At 45.8% G+C, this 23871-nt stretch overlaps 2 protein-coding genes across 2 annotated transcripts in view; both read right to left on the bottom strand.

Annotated features, from left to right (window-relative positions):
* LOC111149238 (placenta-specific gene 8 protein) overlaps window positions 1–23600 on the bottom strand; it is a 31553-nt gene extending 7953 nt beyond the window's left edge. The window contains exons 1-3 of the mRNA XM_022506194.1: window positions 23523–23600; window positions 3100–3241; window positions 686–810 (exon numbers count right to left, since the gene is read on the bottom strand). Of these exons, the coding sequence (XP_022361902.1) occupies window positions 686–810; window positions 3100–3211 (237 nt within the window). The 5' untranslated portion in view covers window positions 3212–3241; window positions 23523–23600. The remainder of the gene's footprint in view (window positions 1–685; window positions 811–3099; window positions 3242–23522) is intronic.
* LOC111149175 (collagen alpha-1(I) chain-like) lies at window positions 12756–20876 on the bottom strand. The gene is made up of 3 exons (XM_022506115.1): window positions 20587–20876; window positions 19685–20144; window positions 12756–13135 (listed from the first exon to the last, which is right to left on the bottom strand). The coding sequence occupies exons 1-3, from the start codon at window positions 20874–20876 to the stop codon at window positions 12959–12961; spliced, it is 927 nt and encodes a 308-aa protein (XP_022361823.1). The 3' UTR covers window positions 12756–12958.
* Window positions 23601–23871: the final 271 nt, after the last annotated feature.

Here is a 23871-nt window from a genome sequence, read left to right as displayed (position 1 = left end):
AGAGAAATCCTGCCAGCCAGTTGCCTCAGACCCGGGCTGCAGCTCCTCCCAGCCTGCCAGGCTGCTGTGGTGTTTGGACTTGCCAGCCCTCACAGTCACACGAACCTCTTCCTTACAGTCGCTCTCGTTATATGGATCTGTATGTATCCAGGTCTGCATCATCTGTGTCTCTTTTTGACTGTGTTTCCCTGGCGAGTCCTACTACATAAAGGGCAGCTTGTGGCATCATGGAATGTGCCTTCATGCAAAGGCAGGGTTGAATATCGACAACTTCTACTCCTAGTGCATGTCTTTTGGCGAGTTACTCCACCTCTGAAAACTTCAAAGTCCTCATCTGTAAAATGTGGACCCCCTCACTTTACAGGGATGGCTGGTGTAAGGTTTCAGTGAGGTGTCCTCTGTCATGAACTTGGGGCATGCTGGGTCCTGAATAGTCCCCATCCATTGTCTGATACACATGCAAATACGAGAGTTGCTTATGCTCTAAGGTCTTTAACGGAAACCTAGAAGGTCACCTAACCAAGGAGACCTCTTGCTATGGCAACTGGATAGAAGGTTGCACATGCTAGGAAATGCCAACCAAGCAACTTCGGGAGAGGGACCCCATCAAATGGCTTGCAGGTTCACAATGATGATTTTCAATGTGGGAGCATGTTTGAATGTTACAGTGTTGTAAGAGACTCACAGGGATGCCATATCGGGTCCGGTAGAGGGTCCTCATTGCGACGGATGTCCCACACAGACAGCATTCATTCATGTCAGCTGCAACTTGACATGCAAGGCACGTGAAACAAAATGTGCCACAGAGACCTGGACACAGGAAGCCAGAGGCACGAGTTACTCCACTCTATTCCAGCCACCTGTGGAAGCTAGTTTGCTTTCATGAACGACAGTCCCAGTCATGGGGTCTTGGCCAGGGCTATCCACCATGCTTTTGCCCAGTATTTCATCGGCTTCTCCCTTCTCCCCACCCAGTCGTTTCAGTCTTCCACACACCTTGGCAAGTATGTGTCCTTTCTGTCATCCTGCCTTCACTCATCTGTTGAATGACTCACAGAAACCTAGCCTTGTTCCAGAGATTGTCCTTAAAACTGATTGCCTCTTTCTGGAGTCTAGGAGAGCAGTCAGATAATAACATGAAAAATTCCCCAACGGAAACCTACTCAAGATGTCAAGGGGTCAACCACAGAAATGGGGCCTCAAACAGCTCTGAGAGGATGTGGGGCTCGATCAGAACATTGACAGCCGAGTAGAATTTGGCAGGTAGACAAAAGGGAGAGGAGCGTCTCTGACGTCACTTGGCATGTCTTGGCAATAGCTGGTGTTCATTCAGTATGGCTGGTGGGACGGGGATAAAGCTGGAAGTCAAGGCAGGTTGGGGACTGGATGATGGCGTGAGTGCGTGGAGTTGGTCATGAAGGTCATAAGGAACCACCGAAATATTTTAAGAAGGGAGAATGATTTGGTCAGGGCTGTAATTAAGGAGTCTTGCCATGGGGGCCTGGGTGGCTCAGTTGTTTGAATGTCTGCCTTTGGCTCAGGTCACGATCCCAGAGTCCTGGGATCAAGCCCCGCATCTGGCTCCCTGCTCAGTGGGGAGTCTGCTTCTCCCTCTGACCTTCCCCTTCTTGTGTTCTTTCTCTCTCTCTCTCTCAAAAAAAAAAAAAAAAAAAAAAAAAGTCGTGCCATGAAGCAATTAAGCTTTTATTAGACCTTGTAATTCACTTATTTGAGTGACGATACAAGGGGCAGGAGGAAAAAGCTATTCATCTTTACAGGGTTTTAGTAATGTAGTCACTTAGTATTACTATGATTTGCAGATGTTGAACTAATAATGTCTTGAGAAGTGTCTTGAGAAGTGTAAGTCATCACCCCGGGTCATCCAGTAAGAAATGAGAGCCAATGAGCAAACCCATTTTTCCATTTTTTGGGTAAATTTTTTCTCTCTGTGCTTTCTAATGTACAGTTGACCTTTGGACAATGTGGGGGTTTGGGAGTGCTGGCCCTCTGCGCAGTCAAAAAATCTGCATGTAACTTTTGACTCCCCCCAAACCGAAGTACTCATAACTTACTCTTGACGGAAGCCTTACCAATGTCCTCAACACTTTACTAACGCACATTTTGTATGTTGTCCATGTCACATACTGTACTCTTACAATAAAGTAAGCCAGAGAAAAGGAAATGCTGAGAAAATCACAAGGAAGAGAAGATACTTTTATAGTGCTGGACTGTAAACAAAAAGTCTGCATCTACACGGACCAGCGCAGTTCAAACCCATGTTGCTCAGGGGTCAACTTGATCCGAATTTCACTGTCACTGGTACGTTAAAGGTTGATGTACTTTCTTTCCTTGTCTCAGGGCGCTCTGTAGGCTTGAGGCAGAGCAAATTTTGTCGAGGGCGCCTGTTTGTTCCTTGGTTGGGTCGAGAGCTGAGCTCTTTGGTCCCCTCTGACACCCCCATCCCCGAGCCTGGCTCCCCAACAGCACTTGGAGAGGTTCATGAAAAGGAAACAAAGAAGAGGCAGAGATTCTTTCCCAATGAGAAGCTGACAGCCTTTAGAATTCTTTATTCTCAGGTGTATAAAAACCTAAATGTATCAGTTCAAAGAGTTCTTGTCCAGGCTTGTATCACAGCCATGGGTGGATACTGTGCTTTGTGTAACGCGGAGGGGTGAGTCTATATATGCAACAAGAACAGTCGTTTTTCTTTTTCTTTCTTTCTTTCTTCTTCTTTTTTTAAATCAAGTTAAACTGGAAATACCCCTTTTCTTTTCACGTATGGTCTATTTACGATCATTAGACCAGACCCACTCACTGTGAGAATCATCAGCTTCCTTACACCATCTTAACTCCAGAACTTATTTTAGAAGTAAGACTATTGACTGATGTGCTGGAGAAAAATTACCTATAACCAGCACAAGACTTTCTCCTTCGCTTCCCATTCACTGGCCAATGTGCCGGGTGCCCTGTAGGAGGCCGGGAACCCTCACTACACAGTGAGGGAGGAATGAGGGAGGGCTCTGGCCTTGGGCCACCCCCCCCAATCCCCCCCCCCACCCCGTCCCCGCAGCGATGACGGGCACATTTCCCAGCACTTACAGACTCCACAGTCGCTGAAGCAGTCACACATGCCCGTCTGCCAGTTGGAGGTTTGGGGCATGGGACTACATCCAGGCTGAGTCACAATGACCACCGGGGATGGGGCTTGCATTTCCGAGGCAGGGTCTTCAGTGGCAGTGGTCTGGAAAGGAAAAAGCTGGTGTAAGTAGACTCAAGGTTGCTCGTGGAAACCTGTTTTGAGGCATTCTGCTTCCCAGGCAAGTGAGACGATTTGATTAAGTTGTGTGCGGATCTTTTTTTAAAAAAAGAGATTTTATTTATTCATGTGAGAGACAGAGAGTGGGAGCACAAGTGGAGGGGAGAGGAAGAGGGAGAAGCAGACTGCCCGCCGAGCAAAGCCCCACGCCGACTCGATCCCAGAACTCTGAGATCGTGACCTGAGCCGAAGGCAGATGCCCAACCCTCTGAGCCTCCCAGGCGCCCCTGGTTGCTGATCTTTGAGGAATATAATTTCTCTCTCTACTCCCCTGAGGACAGAGGTCCCTGGGGAAAGGAATTCATTGAACTGATCAAAGGACCGATTGCTTCTTTCGGAGTAAGGGAGAAAAAACGGATTATTGGTACTGTTTTTAGACAGGCTTCTAGTATCCACACAAGACAGGGGAACGGATGACCACCTTGCAGTCGCGCGCAGTAGTGAGCCGCAGAGAGCAGGCTTCGCTCACAGGGCGCCATCCGAAGCTTTGGTGCAAACATACCTTTCCCCTCCTGCTCCTTTTATAAGTTTATTTTTGTTTTGGATTTATTTATGATTAGCAGTTGTAATAATAATAATAATAATAATAATAATAATAAAAGACAACCCTCCCTGTTTTCTGCTTACCCACGGATAGTCTGCTTCACTTCCGCTCACCAAATGTGCGGTGGTTTCCCGCACACCAAGCGGTTCTGCAATCGCAGCTGCCGTGTCCTACCGTCCAGCTGTGCCCGCCCGCGTGGACAGGACGGAGCTTCAGACCCGCAGGCGCAGGGTTCAGCCCCACGAGACCACTCCGACTTCTGCGCTCCGGGTGCTGGGTGCCAGCCCAGACTGTTACCCGCGCCTCCGACTCACCAGCTACTGCCTGAAGGTCCCCGTGACCCTTCCTTGGGTTCAATCAGTTAGAGGGGCTCACAGGACCCCAGAAAATAGTCGGACAGTTTACTTACCGGATTACTGTGGAACAAAGGAAACTAAAGGATTCAAATGAGCAGATGAAGAGATGCACAAGTTCAGAACACGTAGAGTCTGCTTGGCTTCCTAACCCCAAAGTTCCCTGAACCCCATCCTTCTGGGGCTTTATTGCATTAAGCATCGTTGATTAAACCATTGGCCACCGGTAACTGAATTCAATGTTCAGCCCGCTCGCCTCCCTGGAAGTCTGGGAGGTGGGGCTGAACGTTCCAGACCTCTGATCACAAGGCTTGTTCCCGGCAACCAGCCCCATCCTCAAAGGTTTTCTGAAAATCACTTCTCTAGATAAACTCCCCATACTTGAGAGGGGCTTGGTATGAATAAGAGAACACCTTTATCGCTCTTGATCAGTTAAGAGATTCCGAAGATTTTAGAAGCTCCGTGCCATGAACAGAGATAAAAACCATATATGTATTTCTTATTATAAAGCACAATACCACAGAAGTCCTCTCCAGTTTTTTTGTATCCTAGTTCTTCACTTCAAATTTACCTGAAGCCTGTGTCCCCCTCTCAGTGCTGGCTTGGGAGCCCTTTGACACATGTTGGAACAAGTCCTGACGGTATGTCTCAGCAAAGTGTATTACGAAGTCCATTTTGTGAAGTTAATCCTAATTTCTACCAGCAGAGGCAGTGTGGGGGGGGTCATAGATCATGGATTAGATTTGGAGTGAGAGTATCTTTGCTCAAATCCTGGTTTCTTAAACTCTGTGATCTCTGACTAGTCATTTACCAGTCTAGTCGTTTAAGTTTCCATTTATTAGTCTATGACATGAAAGCGGTTTCCGACCTAACCACCTCACATGCTTTTTGAGAGTTCTTTTTTTTTTTTTTTTAATGATTTTATTTGACAGAGCAGGGGTGGGGAGGGGAGAAAACACAAGAAGGCAGAGTGGCAGGCAAAGGGAGAAGGAGAAGCAGGCTCTCCACTGAGCAGGGAGCCTGACTCCTGCTTCATCCCAGGACCTGGGATCATGACCTGAGCTGAAAGCAGATGCTTAACCGACTGAGCCACCCAGGTGTCCCTATTGATAGTATTCAATGAGATAAAGTCTGGAGATGAGTTTAGCAATAAGGTATCAGGTAAAATAAAGGAGAGTGGCTATCATGTACAAAAGCATAGCAAGGAAATTTGATATTTTCCATATACAATTGTTGGTAATGATATCACCTAATATTCACAGAGATTCTACTCTCCCGCAGACATCGTGCTGGACTCACATTGTCCACCTAATCTTACAATAGCCTGGGAAAGTAGGAATTATTATCTTTATTGAGTTGATAAGGAAATGGACACTCAGGGAGTTTAAGTAAACTGTGGAACTCAAATCCTTCTTAGGCTCATTCCACAGACCCTTTTCCTCCCTTTGCCTCTTGGCTTTGGACTCTCACTCCACCACCGTGCTGAGTACACTGTGGCATCACCATCGGCTTATTGTGATCTCCTTGAGACCTGGAACCCCCTTTCATATTTAGTCCTTTAGCACCAAGCTCAATGTTACCCTCATAAAGGCACATGCCTCATTGATTTAAGCACTTACATGAGGCTTGATTCCCTTACAGTGTGCTGGGCACTGGGATGTCATACATTTCCACTTCAGTCTTCAGGACATTTTGAAAAACACACACATACATGCACACGTTAAAACTGAAAATACAAGATACTCAAGCATTGTCATAATATTTGCCTTTTTTATAGTATTTTCTGCGTAGAGAGAACAGGTCCAAAAACAAAGTATCTCCATTGTTCCAAATTATTTTACACTTTTCTTTTTCTTGAATTAGCTGCTTTCTTTACAGCTCTCATGACTTTTTAACACTTAGCTAGTTTTCTGGTTCCTTTGAACAAGAAGAGAGTGCAGTGTATGACACCAGGGGTAGTTTTAAAAACAGGGTTATAGCTTGGATATTTCTCCACGCAGCTGAAAGTGTATCGTGCAGGAATGGTTCAAACGCATCTAAATCTGCCGGGCTTCATCACAGCTAATAATAAATTATCCAGGTCCGCTATCATTCTTGGCAAACAGTATCATGAAACGAATGCTCAGTTATTCTGGATGAGGGTAAACTAGTTTATTTATTTATTTAGAAAGCAGGAAAAGCTTAAAAATGGTCTCTTAACTATTTGTTTCTGTTGAACATCATCACTATCAGCAAGCAGCTCTAGGTATTTGCTTTCCCATCAGTGAGTATAGTACACAAACACCACACATTTAAAGTTTTAATAAAATGATTATAAGTATCACAAAGCACAAGATTTGACATTAAGTATTTATTTTATTTTTTCAAAGACTTATTATATATATGTATATATATATATATATATATATATATATATATATATATATATAAAGAATACATGAGCAGACAGAGGGGCAGAAGGAGAGAAAGAGAGAAAATCTTCAAGCAGACTCCTTGCTGAGCAGGGAGCCCAGCGTGGGGCTTGAACCAAGGACCCCAGGATTATGACCTGAGCAGAACCAAGAGTTGGCCACCCAACCAACTGAGCCACCCAGCTTCCCTAACATTAAGTATTTGTTTATTTATTGTTATTTTTAAAGATTTTTGTTATTTAATTGACAGAGAGAGACACAGCGTGAAAGGGAACACAAGCATGGGGAGTGGGAGAGGGAGAAGCAGGCTGATCCCAGGACCCTGGGGTCATGACCTGAGCCAAAGGCAGACGCTTAACTATTGAGCCACCCAGGAGCCCCAACATTAAGTATTTAAAGAAGATTCTAAAATGAGAGACATTTAAAAGCCCTAAAGTTAAGAAAATAGTAAAAAGGCAGGAACAGATAATTCACAAAAAAAGACATAAAAATGACTCTTAAGAGATATATATCAAAAAGGTGGTCAGGGGCGCCTGGGTGGCTCAGTGGTTTAATCCGCTGCCTTCAGCTCAGGTCATGATCTCAGGGTCCTGGGATCGAGCCCCGCATCAGGCTCTCTGCTCTCTAGGGGAGCCTGCTTCTTCCTCTCTCTCTGCCTGCCTCTCTGTCTACTTGTGATCTCTCTCTGTCAAATAAATAAATAAAATCTTTAAAAAAAAAAAAAGGTGGTCAGATTCACTCAAAGTTAAGATAATACCAATGAAATGCCTGTCAGATTGGCACAAATTAAAAAGCATGCTACGCGTTCTCTTGGCGAGGCTGCGAGGAAAGGGCAAGTGCTGCTGTGGGAACGCGGCCGCCCGGCAGGAGCTCAGACAATGGGGATCCCAGGCCCGTGCGCAGTCACCACTCCACCCTGTCATCCCACTTCTCGAAATGACCCTGAGCATGTATCTCCAACCATGTGAAAATGTACTTGCCTGAGGTTATTCGCGCACACGGGAGAGTGGCTGAATAATGACGTACTGTTGGGGACAAGGCCGCCACTTGCGCTAAGCCCCGTGTCGCCGCACGGAGACTCGCTTCAGCCCTCCAAGAAATGGAATCTTCAGCCAGTCCGTCAAGAATTGCCTAATCTGCTCTTGTTAGATGACCTGCCTGATAGACCCCTGCGAACCCCTAAAGAAAATTGAGCCGGCATAACCATTTGTTTGCTTTTTTGTCTAGTATAACGGCCCTGTGCCTGCTCCTTCTGTCCGTAGAAGTCTTTCCTTTTGTACAGCTCCTCGCAGCTCCTTTCTGTCCAGTGGATTGGACGCTGCCTGATTCATAATCATTGAACAAAGCCAGTAAGATCTGTAAATATTACTCAGTTGAATTTTGTTTTCTAACAGGACATCCATACAAGAGAGCATTATGCAGCTATCAAAGAAAGAATGAGGATAACCTCTATAAACTGATATAGAATGATTTCCAGGATAAGCCATGCACAAAAGAACGTGTGTTGTCTGATACCCTTCATGTGAGAAATAAGGGGATATAAGAAAACATACTATACAATGAGAAATACAGAAAGAATAAACCAGAGATGAATAAATGTGTCATGTTCAGAGTAAATGGGGTGAAAAGAATGAGACGATGGAAATGGAATGGTAGGGATGGGCTGATACCCCAAGTGTACCCTTTTATATGGCTCTTCCTCTAAATCATGCTAGTATGTCACACATTAAGTCAACACACAAAGGGACAATTAAAGTCAACCAGAATGTGGAAGGAACCTCAAAGGCAATATACACGGTGACAAAGTAACCTGATTGTATTACGATTAATATTAGAAACGCACTGAGAGTGAGGAAGGAAAAGGTAACTGTGATGCCTGCAGAAAGCCGTGTTTTGACCGTGTAATATAAGGCTGAAGACAAAAGGAACAAATGTTAATCCCTAGTTAGGAAACTTGTTTTTCACAAGGGTATAGGTTAGCAGTTCTGAAACTTCTTTGTATATATATACATGCGAGGCTTGAACAAATAAATATACTGTGGATAATGAGATTGAGGTTTTTTACTGTCAGAGAAAGAAATTACCAAAGGAAAGGAGGAGAGCTGGAATGAATCCTGTGCTGTTGGTTTGGAATCAGAGGTGCGAACTCACGATTATTCACACACACGTGCACGTGCACACTCACACAGATACAGACGTGTGCGTGTACATAAATCTATTTCCTAGCTCCGCCCACGGAGAGGACCTAGAAGCAACAAAAACCCATTATCCCTGAATATACCTTGTGCCCAAATCTTGGTTTTGAAATGCCATTTTCCAATAAAAGGGAGTCAGAGTTCATTGGAGAAATGGCTGATTCCAGGGCTAGAGCAGGGAAAGTACAAGAGAAGCCTGGAACCTCTTGATCTAGGGCCAAAAGTTCAAAAAGGCTCCAGAATGGCTTAGAGACAGAACCTCAGAGCCCATCTTATGGCTCTCACAGTGGCCAAACCAGGACAATTTGAGCAACAAATTAATGTTAGTAATGGGTTATAACTCATAAACCAATGCAACTACCCACAATTCCATGCTGATATAAATAAAAACAAATTTTAAGATGAGGGGGAAGATATAATGCTTTTTTATGATAGAATTCCTATTAATGAATGTAGAAGGAATGATGGAGATACAAGATATAAGATCACCACTATCACCACAGTGATAATTATTGATATATATTGAGATGGGGAGGTGCAGAGTCAGAGAGAGAAAATCTCGAGCAGACTCCTCGTTGACTATGGAGCCCAACGCAGGGCTTGATCTCACGACCCTGAGACCATGCCCCGAGCTGGAAATGAGAGTAGGACACTCAACAGAGTGAGCCACCCAGGAGCCACTGCAGTGATAGTGGTTGAAGGCGAGGCTCATGAAGGGACACTCATGTCCTTGTTTATTATCATGCACTGAAGGACACAACATCACTTCTGCGTTACTTTACCTATAACACATACTCAGAATCCACTCGTAAGGAGGTATCAGACAAACACATATGGAGGGAGATTCTGTAATACATCTGGCCAGTAAACAGTGTCAGGATCGTGAAAGACAAAAAAAAGGGAAATATTCAGGATGGAAGGAGACTACGGAGACATGAAGACCAAGTGCGATTTGGGATCCTGAATTGAATCCTGGAACAGAAAAGGGGCTGTCCACGCTCTTCAGCCAGAGACCATGAAGAACACAATCAGAGTTGAGTAAGTTGGGTTCACTGCACATTCTCGCAAGGGAGAAGGCGCCCACTGGGGACTGGGGGAAGTTTCCAGAGAAGGGTATTAGAAACACTTTTTGGTTGGGTACATTTGAAGGAGGATCAAGGGAATGGAGGTGGTCCCAAAAGCAGAATACAATCCTACCTTTGGGTCTATTAATAGGGTCTACGGGGAGCAAGGTTAATTCTGCCAGAGGTGTAGCAGCAGCAATCACTCACATTAGCCAGGAGAGGACACCGTTTGGTCTGTTGTGGCTTGAATAATGTCTAAAGTTCAAATATATCTCCAAATATGATTATGGAGTGCAAGTGTTTCATCTTGATCCATCATGGTCACAGACTAGCCTTAACTGACGTCGATGCTCTGTGAAATTCTTTATGTGTAAGAGGAGAACATCAGGACCTAGTGTGAGGGACAGCGCGGTGGGCCTGGAGGGTACTGTGCTCAGTGACGTAAGTCAGGCAGAGGAAGACAGATACTGTATGTGGGGTCTAAAACCAACCAAGCAATCAACGGGCCAACCAAACCAACCCCACAGATACACAGAACAGAACCTCTGTGGCTGCAGAGGTGGGGGGTGGGGTGTGGGAGAAATGGGTGAAGGTGATTAAAAGGTACAGACTGTCAGCTACAAAATAAGCAAGTCCCGCGGATGTACTGTACTCATGGTGATTATAGACAATACTACTGGATTGTATATTTGAAAGTTGTTAAGAGAATAAAGCTTAAAAGTTCTCATCAAGGGGCACTTAGGTGGCACAGTCAGTTAAGCCTCTGCTTTCAGCTCAGGTCGTGATCTCAGGGTCCTGGGATCGAGCCCTGCATCGGGCTCCCTGCTCAGCAGGGAGTCTGCTCTCCCTTTCTCTCTGCCTGCTGCTCCCCCTGTTTGTGCGCTCTCCCTCTGTCAAATAAATAAATAAAATCTTAAAAAAAAAGTTCTCATCAAAAATCTGTAACATATGTGCTGGTATGCTCACCAGGCTTATTATGGTGAACATTTCACAATATGTACGAATCTGAAATCATTACATTGTACACCTGAAACTAATATAATGTTAGATGTCCATTACATCTCCAAAAAGACAAAAACAAAAAACAAACAAAGAAACCCCACAACAACCCAGTGTGAGTGTCAGGCCAGCACGTAGCCATACTGCTGGCATGCTGGCCAGACCAGGCCAGCTCCCGGGTGCCAAAGACTCCTCCTCCCTTCCCTGGGACTTCAGGGGCACAACTAGGAAAAGCTGAATAAGATCTTGTCGGTTAGTTAGCTAATAGTTTTCAATGTTAATTTCCTGGTTTCAATATTTACACTGTGGTCATGTAATTTACAACAAGAATCAGGAAACCTGGGTGAAGAGTACCCAGGGACGCTGTGCACTTTTTAAAAAATAGCTTTATTGAGATATATATTTTACATGCCATGAAATTCACTCATTTAAAATGTATACTTGAGGAATTTTAGCATATCCAGAGTTGCACAGCCATCACCATAATAAGATTTTAGAATGTTTTTATCACACATCCCTTAAAAATACCCATATCTATTACCAGTCACTCCCCACATCCCCTCACTTCCGCAGCTCCCAACAGTCTCTAATCTGTCTCTACTGGTTTGGTTATTGTGGACATTTCACGTAAATGGAATCAGATGGTGCAGTAGTCCTCATCCGTGGCTTCAGTTACCTAGGGTCAGCTGAGGTCTGGAAGCAGAACTTTCTCCTTCTGACATATGGTCCAGTCGCCTGGTGCTGTTGCCTAGAGCTGTCAGTAGTCACCTGGAGCTGTCACAATGCCAACGTCATTCACCTCACTTTATCTCCTCACGCAGGCATCTTATCAGCTCAGGAAGGGTGAGTAGATATAATAACATTTCGAGAGGCCATAGTCACATAACTTTTTTTACAGTATATGGTCATGATTGTTCTATTTTATTATTGTTGTTGTTAATCTCTTACTATGCCTAATTTATAAATTAAACTTTATGATAGTTATGTATGCATAAAAAACATTGTATATATAGGGTGTGGTACGATCTGCGGTTTCAGGGATCCACTGGGCTGTCTTAAAACATATCCCTGGGATACACAAGACTGTGTGTAGTCTTCTGTGACTGACTTCCTCAGTTAGCGTGATGTTTCCAGGGTTCATCTGTGTTCTAGTGTGTGCCGGTACTTCTCTACAGCTGAATAACATTCCACTGTGTGGACAAACCATCTTGTGTTCATCCGTTCATGAGTTGACAGACATTTACATTGTTTTACTTTTTGATTATTAACGAATGCTCTACTTACTGTTTGTCTACAGGTTTTTGTGTGGACATTTATTTTCATTTCTCCTGGATAGATACCCAGAAGTCAAAGTTGTGGGTCAAAGTGGTAACTCTACCGTCAGCATGTTGGAAGGTAGCGGAGCTCACCACTATACCACCAATGCCATGTGTAGCATTTTGAAAACTGTTTCAAACTGTTTTCCCAAATGGCTGCATTTTGCGTGAAGGTTCTAAGTACTGCGTATCCTGGTCAACATTTGTTACTGTCTGTGCTGTTTTTGCAGCATTTTTCGTAAGTCTAAAATTATTTTTAAAAATAACCAAACAAAACATAAAAAAGAACATGGGAAGAGGGGAGCCCCATAAGATTTAAAGTGAAAAACACAAAAACAATCTGCTACCAGTGCTGTAAAAATATATTCCTAAATTCAAGCAGTGCATAATGTAAATACAGGCATTATGAAAATGTTACCCCCCCATTCTTAGGAACTATTCTGAAGGATTTCTCTTTTTCGTATAAAATACCATAAACTACATCCAGAGCAGTTAAAGCTTATTTTAAATTTATTGTTTGCCTTTTTTTTTTTAAAGGTTTTATTTATTTGTCAGAGAGAGAGAGAGGGGGCGAGAGCACAAGCAGGGGGAGCAGCAGGCTCCGCACCGAGCACGGCTCATCCAGGGACCCCAGGACCCTGACCTGAGCCAAAGGCAGCCTTTTCCCCGCAGAGGCTCCCCCCACGCCCCGCCCCGGCGCCCCAGGTCTGCCTTTCTACAAATATCACTAGAGTGGATTTTGGGTTTGATCTTTGCGCTCTTAGGAAACCCGCTGCAAAGGCCTTTCCCCGAGGTCCGCCAGGAGAGAACCCGCTGTGCTGCGGGGCCGGCGGGCGTGGGGCAGCGGCTCGGGGCAGCGGCGCGGTGACCACCCGGGGTCGGTGGGGGCAGCGGCGCGGTGACCACCGCGGGGTCCGTGGGGCAGCGGCGCGGTGACCACCGCGGGGTCCGTGGGGCAGCGGCGCGGTGACATTATATATATATATATATATATATATATATATATATATATATATATATATATATAAAGAATACATGAGCAGACAGAGGGGCAGAAGGAGAGAAAGAGAGAAAATCTTCAAGCAGACTCCTTGCTGAGCAGGGAGCCCAGCGTGGGGCTTGAACCAAGGACCCCAGGATTATGACCTGAGCAGAACCAAGAGTTGGCCACCCAACCAACTGAGCCACCCAGCTTCCCTAACATTAAGTATTTGTTTATTTATTGTTATTTTTAAAGATTTTTGTTATTTAATTGACAGAGAGAGACACAGCGTGAAAGGGAACACAAGCATGGGGAGTGGGAGAGGGAGAAGCAGGCTGATCCCAGGACCCTGGGGTCATGACCTGAGCCAAAGGCAGACGCTTAACTATTGAGCCACCCAGGAGCCCCAACATTAAGTATTTAAAGAAGATTCTAAAATGAGAGACATTTAAAAGCCCTAAAGTTAAGAAAATAGTAAAAAGGCAGGAACAGATAATTCACAAAAAAAGACATAAAAATGACTCTTAAGAGATATATATCAAAAAGGTGGTCAGGGGCGCCTGGGTGGCTCAGTGGTTTAATCCGCTGCCTTCAGCTCAGGTCATGATCTCAGGGTCCTGGGATCGAGCCCCGCATCAGGCTCTCTGCTCTCTAGGGGAGCCTGCTTCTTCCTCTCTCTCTGCCTGCCTCTCTGTCTACTTGTGATCTCTCTCTGTCAAATAAATAAATAAAATCTTTAAAAAAAAAAAAAGGTGGTCAGATTCACTCAAAGTTAAGATAATACCAATGAAATGCCTGTCAGATTGGCACAAATTAAAAAGCATGCTACGCGTTCTCTTGGCGAGGCTGCGAGGAAAGGGCAAGTGCTGCTGTGGGAACGCGGCCGCCCGGCAGGAGCTCAGACAATGGGGATCCCAGGCCCGTGCGCAGTCACCACTCCACCCTGTCATCCCACTTCTCGAAATGACCCTGAGCATGTATCTCCAACCATGTGAAAATGTACTTGCCTGAGGTTATTCGCGCACACGGGAGAGTGGCTGAATAATGACGTACTGTTGGGGACAAGGCCGCCACTTGCGCTAAGCCCCGTGTCGCCGCACGGAGACTCGCTTCAGCCCTCCAAGAAATGGAATCTTCAGCCAGTCCGTCAAGAATTGCCTAATCTGCTCTTGTTAGATGACCTGCCTGATAGACCCCTGCGAACCCCTAAAGAAAATTGAGCCGGCATAACCATTTGTTTGCTTTTTTGTCTAGTATAACGGCCCTGTGCCTGCTCCTTCTGTCCGTAGAAGTCTTTCCTTTTGTACAGCTCCTCGCAGCTCCTTTCTGTCCAGTGGATTGGACGCTGCCTGATTCATAATCATTGAACAAAGCCAGTAAGATCTGTAAATATTACTCAGTTGAATTTTGTTTTCTAACAGGACATCCATACAAGAGAGCATTATGCAGCTATCAAAGAAAGAATGAGGATAACCTCTATAAACTGATATAGAATGATTTCCAGGATAAGCCATGCACAAAAGAACGTGTGTTGTCTGATACCCTTCATGTGAGAAATAAGGGGATATAAGAAAACATACTATACAATGAGAAATACAGAAAGAATAAACCAGAGATGAATAAATGTGTCATGTTCAGAGTAAATGGGGTGAAAAGAATGAGACGATGGAAATGGAATGGTAGGGATGGGCTGATACCCCAAGTGTACCCTTTTATATGGCTCTTCCTCTAAATCATGCTAGTATGTCACACATTAAGTCAACACACAAAGGGACAATTAAAGTCAACCAGAATGTGGAAGGAACCTCAAAGGCAATATACACGGTGACAAAGTAACCTGATTGTATTACGATTAATATTAGAAACGCACTGAGAGTGAGGAAGGAAAAGGTAACTGTGATGCCTGCAGAAAGCCGTGTTTTGACCGTGTAATATAAGGCTGAAGACAAAAGGAACAAATGTTAATCCCTAGTTAGGAAACTTGTTTTTCACAAGGGTATAGGTTAGCAGTTCTGAAACTTCTTTGTATATATATACATGCGAGGCTTGAACAAATAAATATACTGTGGATAATGAGATTGAGGTTTTTTACTGTCAGAGAAAGAAATTACCAAAGGAAAGGAGGAGAGCTGGAATGAATCCTGTGCTGTTGGTTTGGAATCAGAGGTGCGAACTCACGATTATTCACACACACGTGCACGTGCACACTCACACAGATACAGACGTGTGCGTGTACATAAATCTATTTCCTAGCTCCGCCCACGGAGAGGACCTAGAAGCAACAAAAACCCATTATCCCTGAATATACCTTGTGCCCAAATCTTGGTTTTGAAATGCCATTTTCCAATAAAAGGGAGTCAGAGTTCATTGGAGAAATGGCTGATTCCAGGGCTAGAGCAGGGAAAGTACAAGAGAAGCCTGGAACCTCTTGATCTAGGGCCAAAAGTTCAAAAAGGCTCCAGAATGGCTTAGAGACAGAACCTCAGAGCCCATCTTATGGCTCTCACAGTGGCCAAACCAGGACAATTTGAGCAACAAATTAATGTTAGTAATGGGTTATAACTCATAAACCAATGCAACTACCCACAATTCCATGCTGATATAAATAAAAACAAATTTTAAGATGAGGGGGAAGATATAATGCTTTTTTATGATAGAATTCCTATTAATGAATGTAGAAGGAATGATGGAGATACAAGATATAAGATCACCACTATCACCACAGTGATAATTATTGATATATATTGAGATGGGGAGGTGCAGAGTCAGAGAGAGAAAATCTCGAGCAGACTCCTCGTTGACTATGGAGCCCAACGCAGGGCTTGATCTCACGACCCTGAGACCATGCCCCGAGCTGGAAATGAGAGTAGGACACTCAACAGAGTGAGCCACCCAGGAGCCACTGCAGTGATAGTGGTTGAAGGCGAGGCTCATGAAGGGACACTCATGTCCTTGTTTATTATCATGCACTGAAGGACACAACATCACTTCTGCGTTACTTTACCTATAACACATACTCAGAATCCACTCGTAAGGAGGTATCAGACAAACACATATGGAGGGAGATTCTGTAATACATCTGGCCAGTAAACAGTGTCAGGATCGTGAAAGACAAAAAAAAGGGAAATATTCAGGATGGAAGGAGACTACGGAGACATGAAGACCAAGTGCGATTTGGGATCCTGAATTGAATCCTGGAACAGAAAAGGGGCTGTCCACGCTCTTCAGCCAGAGACCATGAAGAACACAATCAGAGTTGAGTAAGTTGGGTTCACTGCACATTCTCGCAAGGGAGAAGGCGCCCACTGGGGACTGGGGGAAGTTTCCAGAGAAGGGTATTAGAAACACTTTTTGGTTGGGTACATTTGAAGGAGGATCAAGGGAATGGAGGTGGTCCCAAAAGCAGAATACAATCCTACCTTTGGGTCTATTAATAGGGTCTACGGGGAGCAAGGTTAATTCTGCCAGAGGTGTAGCAGCAGCAATCACTCACATTAGCCAGGAGAGGACACCGTTTGGTCTGTTGTGGCTTGAATAATGTCTAAAGTTCAAATATATCTCCAAATATGATTATGGAGTGCAAGTGTTTCATCTTGATCCATCATGGTCACAGACTAGCCTTAACTGACGTCGATGCTCTGTGAAATTCTTTATGTGTAAGAGGAGAACATCAGGACCTAGTGTGAGGGACAGCGCGGTGGGCCTGGAGGGTACTGTGCTCAGTGACGTAAGTCAGGCAGAGGAAGACAGATACTGTATGTGGGGTCTAAAACCAACCAAGCAATCAACGGGCCAACCAAACCAACCCCACAGATACACAGAACAGAACCTCTGTGGCTGCAGAGGTGGGGGGTGGGGTGTGGGAGAAATGGGTGAAGGTGATTAAAAGGTACAGACTGTCAGCTACAAAATAAGCAAGTCCCGCGGATGTACTGTACTCATGGTGATTATAGACAATACTACTGGATTGTATATTTGAAAGTTGTTAAGAGAATAAAGCTTAAAAGTTCTCATCAAGGGGCACTTAGGTGGCACAGTCAGTTAAGCCTCTGCTTTCAGCTCAGGTCGTGATCTCAGGGTCCTGGGATCGAGCCCTGCATCGGGCTCCCTGCTCAGCAGGGAGTCTGCTCTCCCTTTCTCTCTGCCTGCTGCTCCCCCTGTTTGTGCGCTCTCCCTCTGTCAAATAAATAAATAAAATCTTAAAAAAAAAGTTCTCATCAAAAATCTGTAACATATGTGCTGGTATGCTCACCAGGCTTATTATGGTGAACATTTCACAATATGTACGAATCTGAAATCATTACATTGTACACCTGAAACTAATATAATGTTAGATGTCCATTACATCTCCAAAAAGACAAAAACAAAAAACAAACAAAGAAACCCCACAACAACCCAGTGTGAGTGTCAGGCCAGCACGTAGCCATACTGCTGGCATGCTGGCCAGACCAGGCCAGCTCCCGGGTGCCAAAGACTCCTCCTCCCTTCCCTGGGACTTCAGGGGCACAACTAGGAAAAGCTGAATAAGATCTTGTCGGTTAGTTAGCTAATAGTTTTCAATGTTAATTTCCTGGTTTCAATATTTACACTGTGGTCATGTAATTTACAACAAGAATCAGGAAACCTGGGTGAAGAGTACCCAGGGACGCTGTGCACTTTTTAAAAAATAGCTTTATTGAGATATATATTTTACATGCCATGAAATTCACTCATTTAAAATGTATACTTGAGGAATTTTAGCATATCCAGAGTTGCACAGCCATCACCATAATAAGATTTTAGAATGTTTTTATCACACATCCCTTAAAAATACCCATATCTATTACCAGTCACTCCCCACATCCCCTCACTTCCGCAGCTCCCAACAGTCTCTAATCTGTCTCTACTGGTTTGGTTATTGTGGACATTTCACGTAAATGGAATCAGATGGTGCAGTAGTCCTCATCCGTGGCTTCAGTTACCTAGGGTCAGCTGAGGTCTGGAAGCAGAACTTTCTCCTTCTGACATATGGTCCAGTCGCCTGGTGCTGTTGCCTAGAGCTGTCAGTAGTCACCTGGAGCTGTCACAATGCCAACGTCATTCACCTCACTTTATCTCCTCACGCAGGCATCTTATCAGCTCAGGAAGGGTGAGTAGATATAATAACATTTCGAGAGGCCATAGTCACATAACTTTTTTTACAGTATATGGTCATGATTGTTCTATTTTATTATTGTTGTTGTTAATCTCTTACTATGCCTAATTTATAAATTAAACTTTATGATAGTTATGTATGCATAAAAAACATTGTATATATAGGGTGTGGTACGATCTGCGGTTTCAGGGATCCACTGGGCTGTCTTAAAACATATCCCTGGGATACACAAGACTGTGTGTAGTCTTCTGTGACTGACTTCCTCAGTTAGCGTGATGTTTCCAGGGTTCATCTGTGTTCTAGTGTGTGCCGGTACTTCTCTACAGCTGAATAACATTCCACTGTGTGGACAAACCATCTTGTGTTCATCCGTTCATGAGTTGACAGACATTTACATTGTTTTACTTTTTGATTATTAACGAATGCTCTACTTACTGTTTGTCTACAGGTTTTTGTGTGGACATTTATTTTCATTTCTCCTGGATAGATACCCAGAAGTCAAAGTTGTGGGTCAAAGTGGTAACTCTACCGTCAGCATGTTGGAAGGTAGCGGAGCTCACCACTATACCACCAATGCCATGTGTAGCATTTTGAAAACTGTTTCAAACTGTTTTCCCAAATGGCTGCATTTTGCGTGAAGGTTCTAAGTACTGCGTATCCTGGTCAACATTTGTTACTGTCTGTGCTGTTTTTGCAGCATTTTTCGTAAGTCTAAAATTATTTTTAAAAATAACCAAACAAAACATAAAAAAGAACATGGGAAGAGGGGAGCCCCATAAGATTTAAAGTGAAAAACACAAAAACAATCTGCTACCAGTGCTGTAAAAATATATTCCTAAATTCAAGCAGTGCATAATGTAAATACAGGCATTATGAAAATGTTACCCCCCCATTCTTAGGAACTATTCTGAAGGATTTCTCTTTTTCGTATAAAATACCATAAACTACATCCAGAGCAGTTAAAGCTTATTTTAAATTTATTGTTTGCCTTTTTTTTTTTAAAGGTTTTATTTATTTGTCAGAGAGAGAGAGAGGGGGCGAGAGCACAAGCAGGGGGAGCAGCAGGCTCCGCACCGAGCACGGCTCATCCAGGGACCCCAGGACCCTGACCTGAGCCAAAGGCAGCCTTTTCCCCGCAGAGGCTCCCCCCACGCCCCGCCCCGGCGCCCCAGGTCTGCCTTTCTACAAATATCACTAGAGTGGATTTTGGGTTTGATCTTTGCGCTCTTAGGAAACCCGCTGCAAAGGCCTTTCCCCGAGGTCCGCCAGGAGAGAACCCGCTGTGCTGCGGGGCCGGCGGGCGTGGGGCAGCGGCTCGGGGCAGCGGCGCGGTGACCACCCGGGGTCGGTGGGGGCAGCGGCGCGGTGACCACCGCGGGGTCCGTGGGGCAGCGGCGCGGTGACCACCGCGGGGTCCGTGGGGCAGCGGCGCGGTGACTTACCGCGGGGTCCGCGGCGCTGCGCGGTCCGGGAGAGCCTCCCCGCGCCGGCCCGGTCGGGAGGAGCGGCGCGTGTGGGGCGGCGGAATGCGGGGACCTTCGTCGGGCTGTGCTCGGGCTCCCGTCCGGCGGGGAGGTCAAGGGGCCAAGAGAGGGCAGGTCGGGGTCCGGCCGAGCCAAGTTACCCCCTTCCTCCGCGGCAGCGGCCTCCGACCCTCCTCGCAGCGCCGCGGCCCGGCGGCTCCCGGTTCCCGCCCGGAGGAGGCGGCCTTCCTGGGCGCACGGGCCGCGCGCTCTAGACCTGTCCCTGGCCGGCGGGGACGGTCCTCGCGGGGACGGTCCTCCCGGGGCCGGTGACGCCTGCGTCTCCCCTGGACCGTCCGCTCTCGCGCTCGCTCAGCCTCACTGTCTCTCTCCCAAACAAGTGAGTCAATAACGTCCGTAAAACAGTCGTGACTGCGGGTCACCCCAGCGCAGCGGCCCCCCTCCCCGCCCCCCGGCCCCGAGCCAGCGCCCGGCACACGGCGTCCGGTGAATCCCGCGGACGGACTCGGGGCCTCCAGGCCCTCCGGGAGCAGAAACATGTTCCCGCAACCGGCGTAGCTTCTTCCTTCTTTCCTTTTCTTTTTCTTTTTATTCTTTTTTCCTTTTCCATTGTTTAAAAGAAATACAACTTCATTTCGGAGACAGCGAGAGCACGCGCGGGGGAGGGAGGGGAGCGGGGCCGGCGCGGGGGAGGGGAGGGGAGCGGGGCCGGCGCGGGGGGAGGGGAGGGGAGCGGGGCCCGCGCGGGGGGAGGGGAGGGGAGCGGGGCCCTGCGACGCGGCCGGGGCGGAACGGAGAGCGGGCGGCCCGCGGCCGGCCCCGGCGGCCCCCGCTGTCCTTCGGGAGGTCCGACCGCGCTGGCACAGGCGAGCGCAGCGTGAAGATTCAGAGAAGACGCGCGTCTGCGGCCGCGGGGTCGTCCTCCCTCCGCGGACTGTCCCCCTCGGGGCGCTGCAGGGTCCGGGATTCCCACCGGCCGCTGCGAGCCCGAGAGCCCGGCAGGCCCGACGGTCCGGGGGCCTCTGACGTCCGGTCCCTGTGTTGGGCCCCGGGCAGCCGCCCGTGCTGGCCGCCGCATCTGCACAAAAGTCACTTTCTCAGTTGGGCGACGTGCGTAGTCCTCGGCCGCAGACGAGGCTCAGGCTCCGCTCCTTTCACGACGTCTGACTTCCTCTTTTGAACGTGGGAACCGCGGGGACGCAGGTGCTTCCGTGGACCCTTCCGCACAGATAACCGCGCGCACCGGCGGCCCCCAGAGGTTTCGGGTGCTGGAGGGAAGTTCCTCCCCGACGAAGGTCGCCTGCGGGGGCCCAGGGCTGCCCTATCCGGCCCGGCCCAGAAGAGCAGAGCTGCGCGGAACCGGTGTCCCAGACTTTCATGGGACCGATTCAGGTTATTTTGAAAAGGGTTTTGTCAACTCCCACATGAGATTTCTTACTCCAGGAAACGCCTTCTTGATAGTTATAAAATGGAGAGGAGAAAGCGAACACTCTGATACGCAGCTCTGTGGCTTAAATATCATTTCACAAATTCTAGAGAGCTTCAAGTTGCAACAAAATCTCGAAATGTAACAAATGCACAATGTCCAAGTGACCTGCAAATCCCGTGCGGAGGCCACCAAGTCTCCAACAGTTTTCAACCCCAGGTATTCAAGGCAGGAGAGCAGCGTGTTTGGGGCCGTTGAGAGCCGCTGTGATAACAGAAGACAACTTTCCTGGAATCTCTCTAAACCCAGTCAAGACGCTAAGACTTTCTGAGACCAGATCTACAAGCCTGTCTCCCAATGTCCCCAACACTTCCTTTGTGTAAAAACCACTTGGAGAGCTTGTTTCCGAGGTAGAATCCTGGGTATTAACCTCTAAAATTATTTTAGAAATGGGCTGGGCTGGGGTGCAGGAATCTGTCCCGAGCACCCTCAGGGTGCTCCTAAGCCAGAAGGTGCTGTTGTGCAGAGAAAGGTCGCTCTTTTGTGTAGACACAGCTTGGCGAGAATGAGAAAAATCAGTACTTTTCTCCAGGCAGATAGCAGCCTATACCAGTGCCTCCAGCCTGCCTGAGGAGCACAGGCTGAACTAGCTCAGTTCTTTCCTTTGCTGTCGGCTGCCTGCTCAGAACCCTGGCATCCCAGGACATCCCAGTGCCAGTGACTTTGCAGAACATACTCTGTCACCCATGGCCTGGAGCTATTTCATTTCTCCTCTGTTACTAACAACTACAAATGCAATCTAATTCAGCAAATAGTTGCTGGGCAGCCAATGCATGTGGAAGCGTTGTGTTAGATGTGGTAGGGACTAAGATGTCTGTAGCTCCTCGATGGCCAGCAGCTCTGCCCATCACTAAGTGACCCCATAGCTGTTTTGTTTGGTGCCATCTTTGATCCCGCAGGAACAGAGAGTGATGGAAAATTCCACTCAGGGAAAAGAAAAAAAAAAAAATGGAGACAGGAGGACCTGAGATGGGAATCTTGGTGCACACGTTTTGAAGAGAGACTACCAACTCCTTTCTTTAGAAGGTTCCTTTCATGGAATGGCCTCAATGCTAGGAAATCTTGCAGAATTTGGCTCACATGTTAAACATCCCAATTTCGCCAATTAGTCTTAGTTACGACTAATCTCATATCTATCTCCCCTGCCTTGGAACACGAACTCTTGAGAACAGCCCATCATCTTATCGATATTAACCAATAGAATTAATGTATTACTCTATTACATTAATCAGTTCAGGTACTAAATTTATTACTTAGACTTTCTTCTTCTTTCTGGTGTTTACTACTAAATTTTGATTTTTTTCAGTTTTTTATTTTTTAAAGATTTTATTTATGTGTTTGTTAGAGAGAGAGAGAGCACAGGCAGACAGAGTGGTAGGCAGAGGCAGAGGGAGAAGCAGGCTCTCCACTGAGCAAGAAGCCCGATGTGAGACTCAATCCCAGGACGCTGGGATCATGACCAGAGCTGAAGGCAGCCGCTTAACCAACTGAGAAACTCAGGCGTCCCGATTTTTTTCACTTTTTAAAAAAAAATTTATTTTTAGGTGATCTCTACACCCAATGTGAGGCTGAAACTCACAACCCTGAGATCAAGAGTCCCACATTCCACTGACTAAGCCAGCCAGACACCCGATTCTTTTCACTTTAATTGAAACATTTTTGTTTCTTGATCTCTCATCTCTTAAGCTTCAAAGATAAAAATGTAATGATAGGTGAGAAGGGTAACATCTCTATGCATATGAATGAAGCACCAGAATTTAATTTTGAAACATTCTAGTCTGTTTTCTTCCTTTCATACTGAAAATTCAAAGATTCTCATGATTCATTAGTAAATCCAAAAAATTCCATCTCCTATTTCTGACATTTTACTGGATAGATGAAATAAAATATTTTCAAAGCATAAAGAAATTAGACTAGCACAAGTAAATATGCATATGTATTAATATAAGGAATGAAATTAGTGATCAAGTTAGTAAACATAACACCTGATAAGTGTTTTCTGCTGGAAACAGTAGTTGGTAAGAATTCAAGGCTGCACTCCTTTGAAAAGCATGGCATCTAACACATGTTTGGCACATACTTGTTGAGTTTGACTAAATTTAAAGCAGATAGTTAAGAAAACATGAGTCTTTCAGCTGAAAATAAAGACATCAAATACTTAAAAAAAACCCAAAAACTTTTCTTCCCCCCAGTGCTAAGATAAGCTTTTAAAGAATTGCTTGATTTCAAAGTACTTACAGTGAAGAACTAGGTTCCGAGCAGGAAGTGATCAGTAGCTTGGGAGAGTATCTCACTGAAAATAGAAAGGTATGTGAAAACAGAAGTAAATGTGTTTCCGTTGGCAGAGGTAGTACAGAGAACAGATTCAGAGGTTTTTATTGGCCAGTATAATTCTGCCAGCAAGGTGTGTTCCTGATATCTTGCACAACGGAGAAAGCACTAGAGGGCATTATGCTAAGTGAAATAAGCCAGTCAGAGAAAGACAAATTCCATAAAATTTCACTCTGTGTGGAATTTAAGAAACAAAACAGATGAACATAGAGGAAGGGAAGGAAAAATAAAATAAGATGAAAATAGAGAGGGAGGC

This window comes from Enhydra lutris, unplaced genomic scaffold, assembly GCF_002288905.1.
Source record: "Enhydra lutris kenyoni isolate GAN:26980312 unplaced genomic scaffold, ASM228890v2 scaffoldscaffold21, whole genome shotgun sequence".
Classification (NCBI taxonomy): Eukaryota; Metazoa; Chordata; class Mammalia; order Carnivora; family Mustelidae; genus Enhydra; species Enhydra lutris.
The sequence above is the reverse complement of the archived record's forward strand: the minus strand, read 5'-3'. Positions and strand labels throughout refer to the sequence as shown.

What these genes read in the sequence shown, in the direction of transcription:
- LOC111149175 (XM_022506115.1), bottom strand. Translation starts at nt 20,876, where the DNA reads ATGCGGCGGCCAGCACGGGCGGCTGCCCGGGGCCCAACACAGGGACCG. An exon ending in GGCCGCCCGCTCTCCGTTCC is followed by an intron (nt 20,145 to 20,586) that starts GCCCCGGCCGCG and finishes AGGCTGAGCGAG; the next exon opens with CGCGAGAGCGGACGGTCCAG. An exon ending in GCCCCACGGACCCCGCGGTG is followed by an intron (nt 13,136 to 19,684) that starts GTCACCGCGCCG and finishes GACCCCGCGGTG; the next exon opens with GTCACCGCGCCGCTGCCCCA.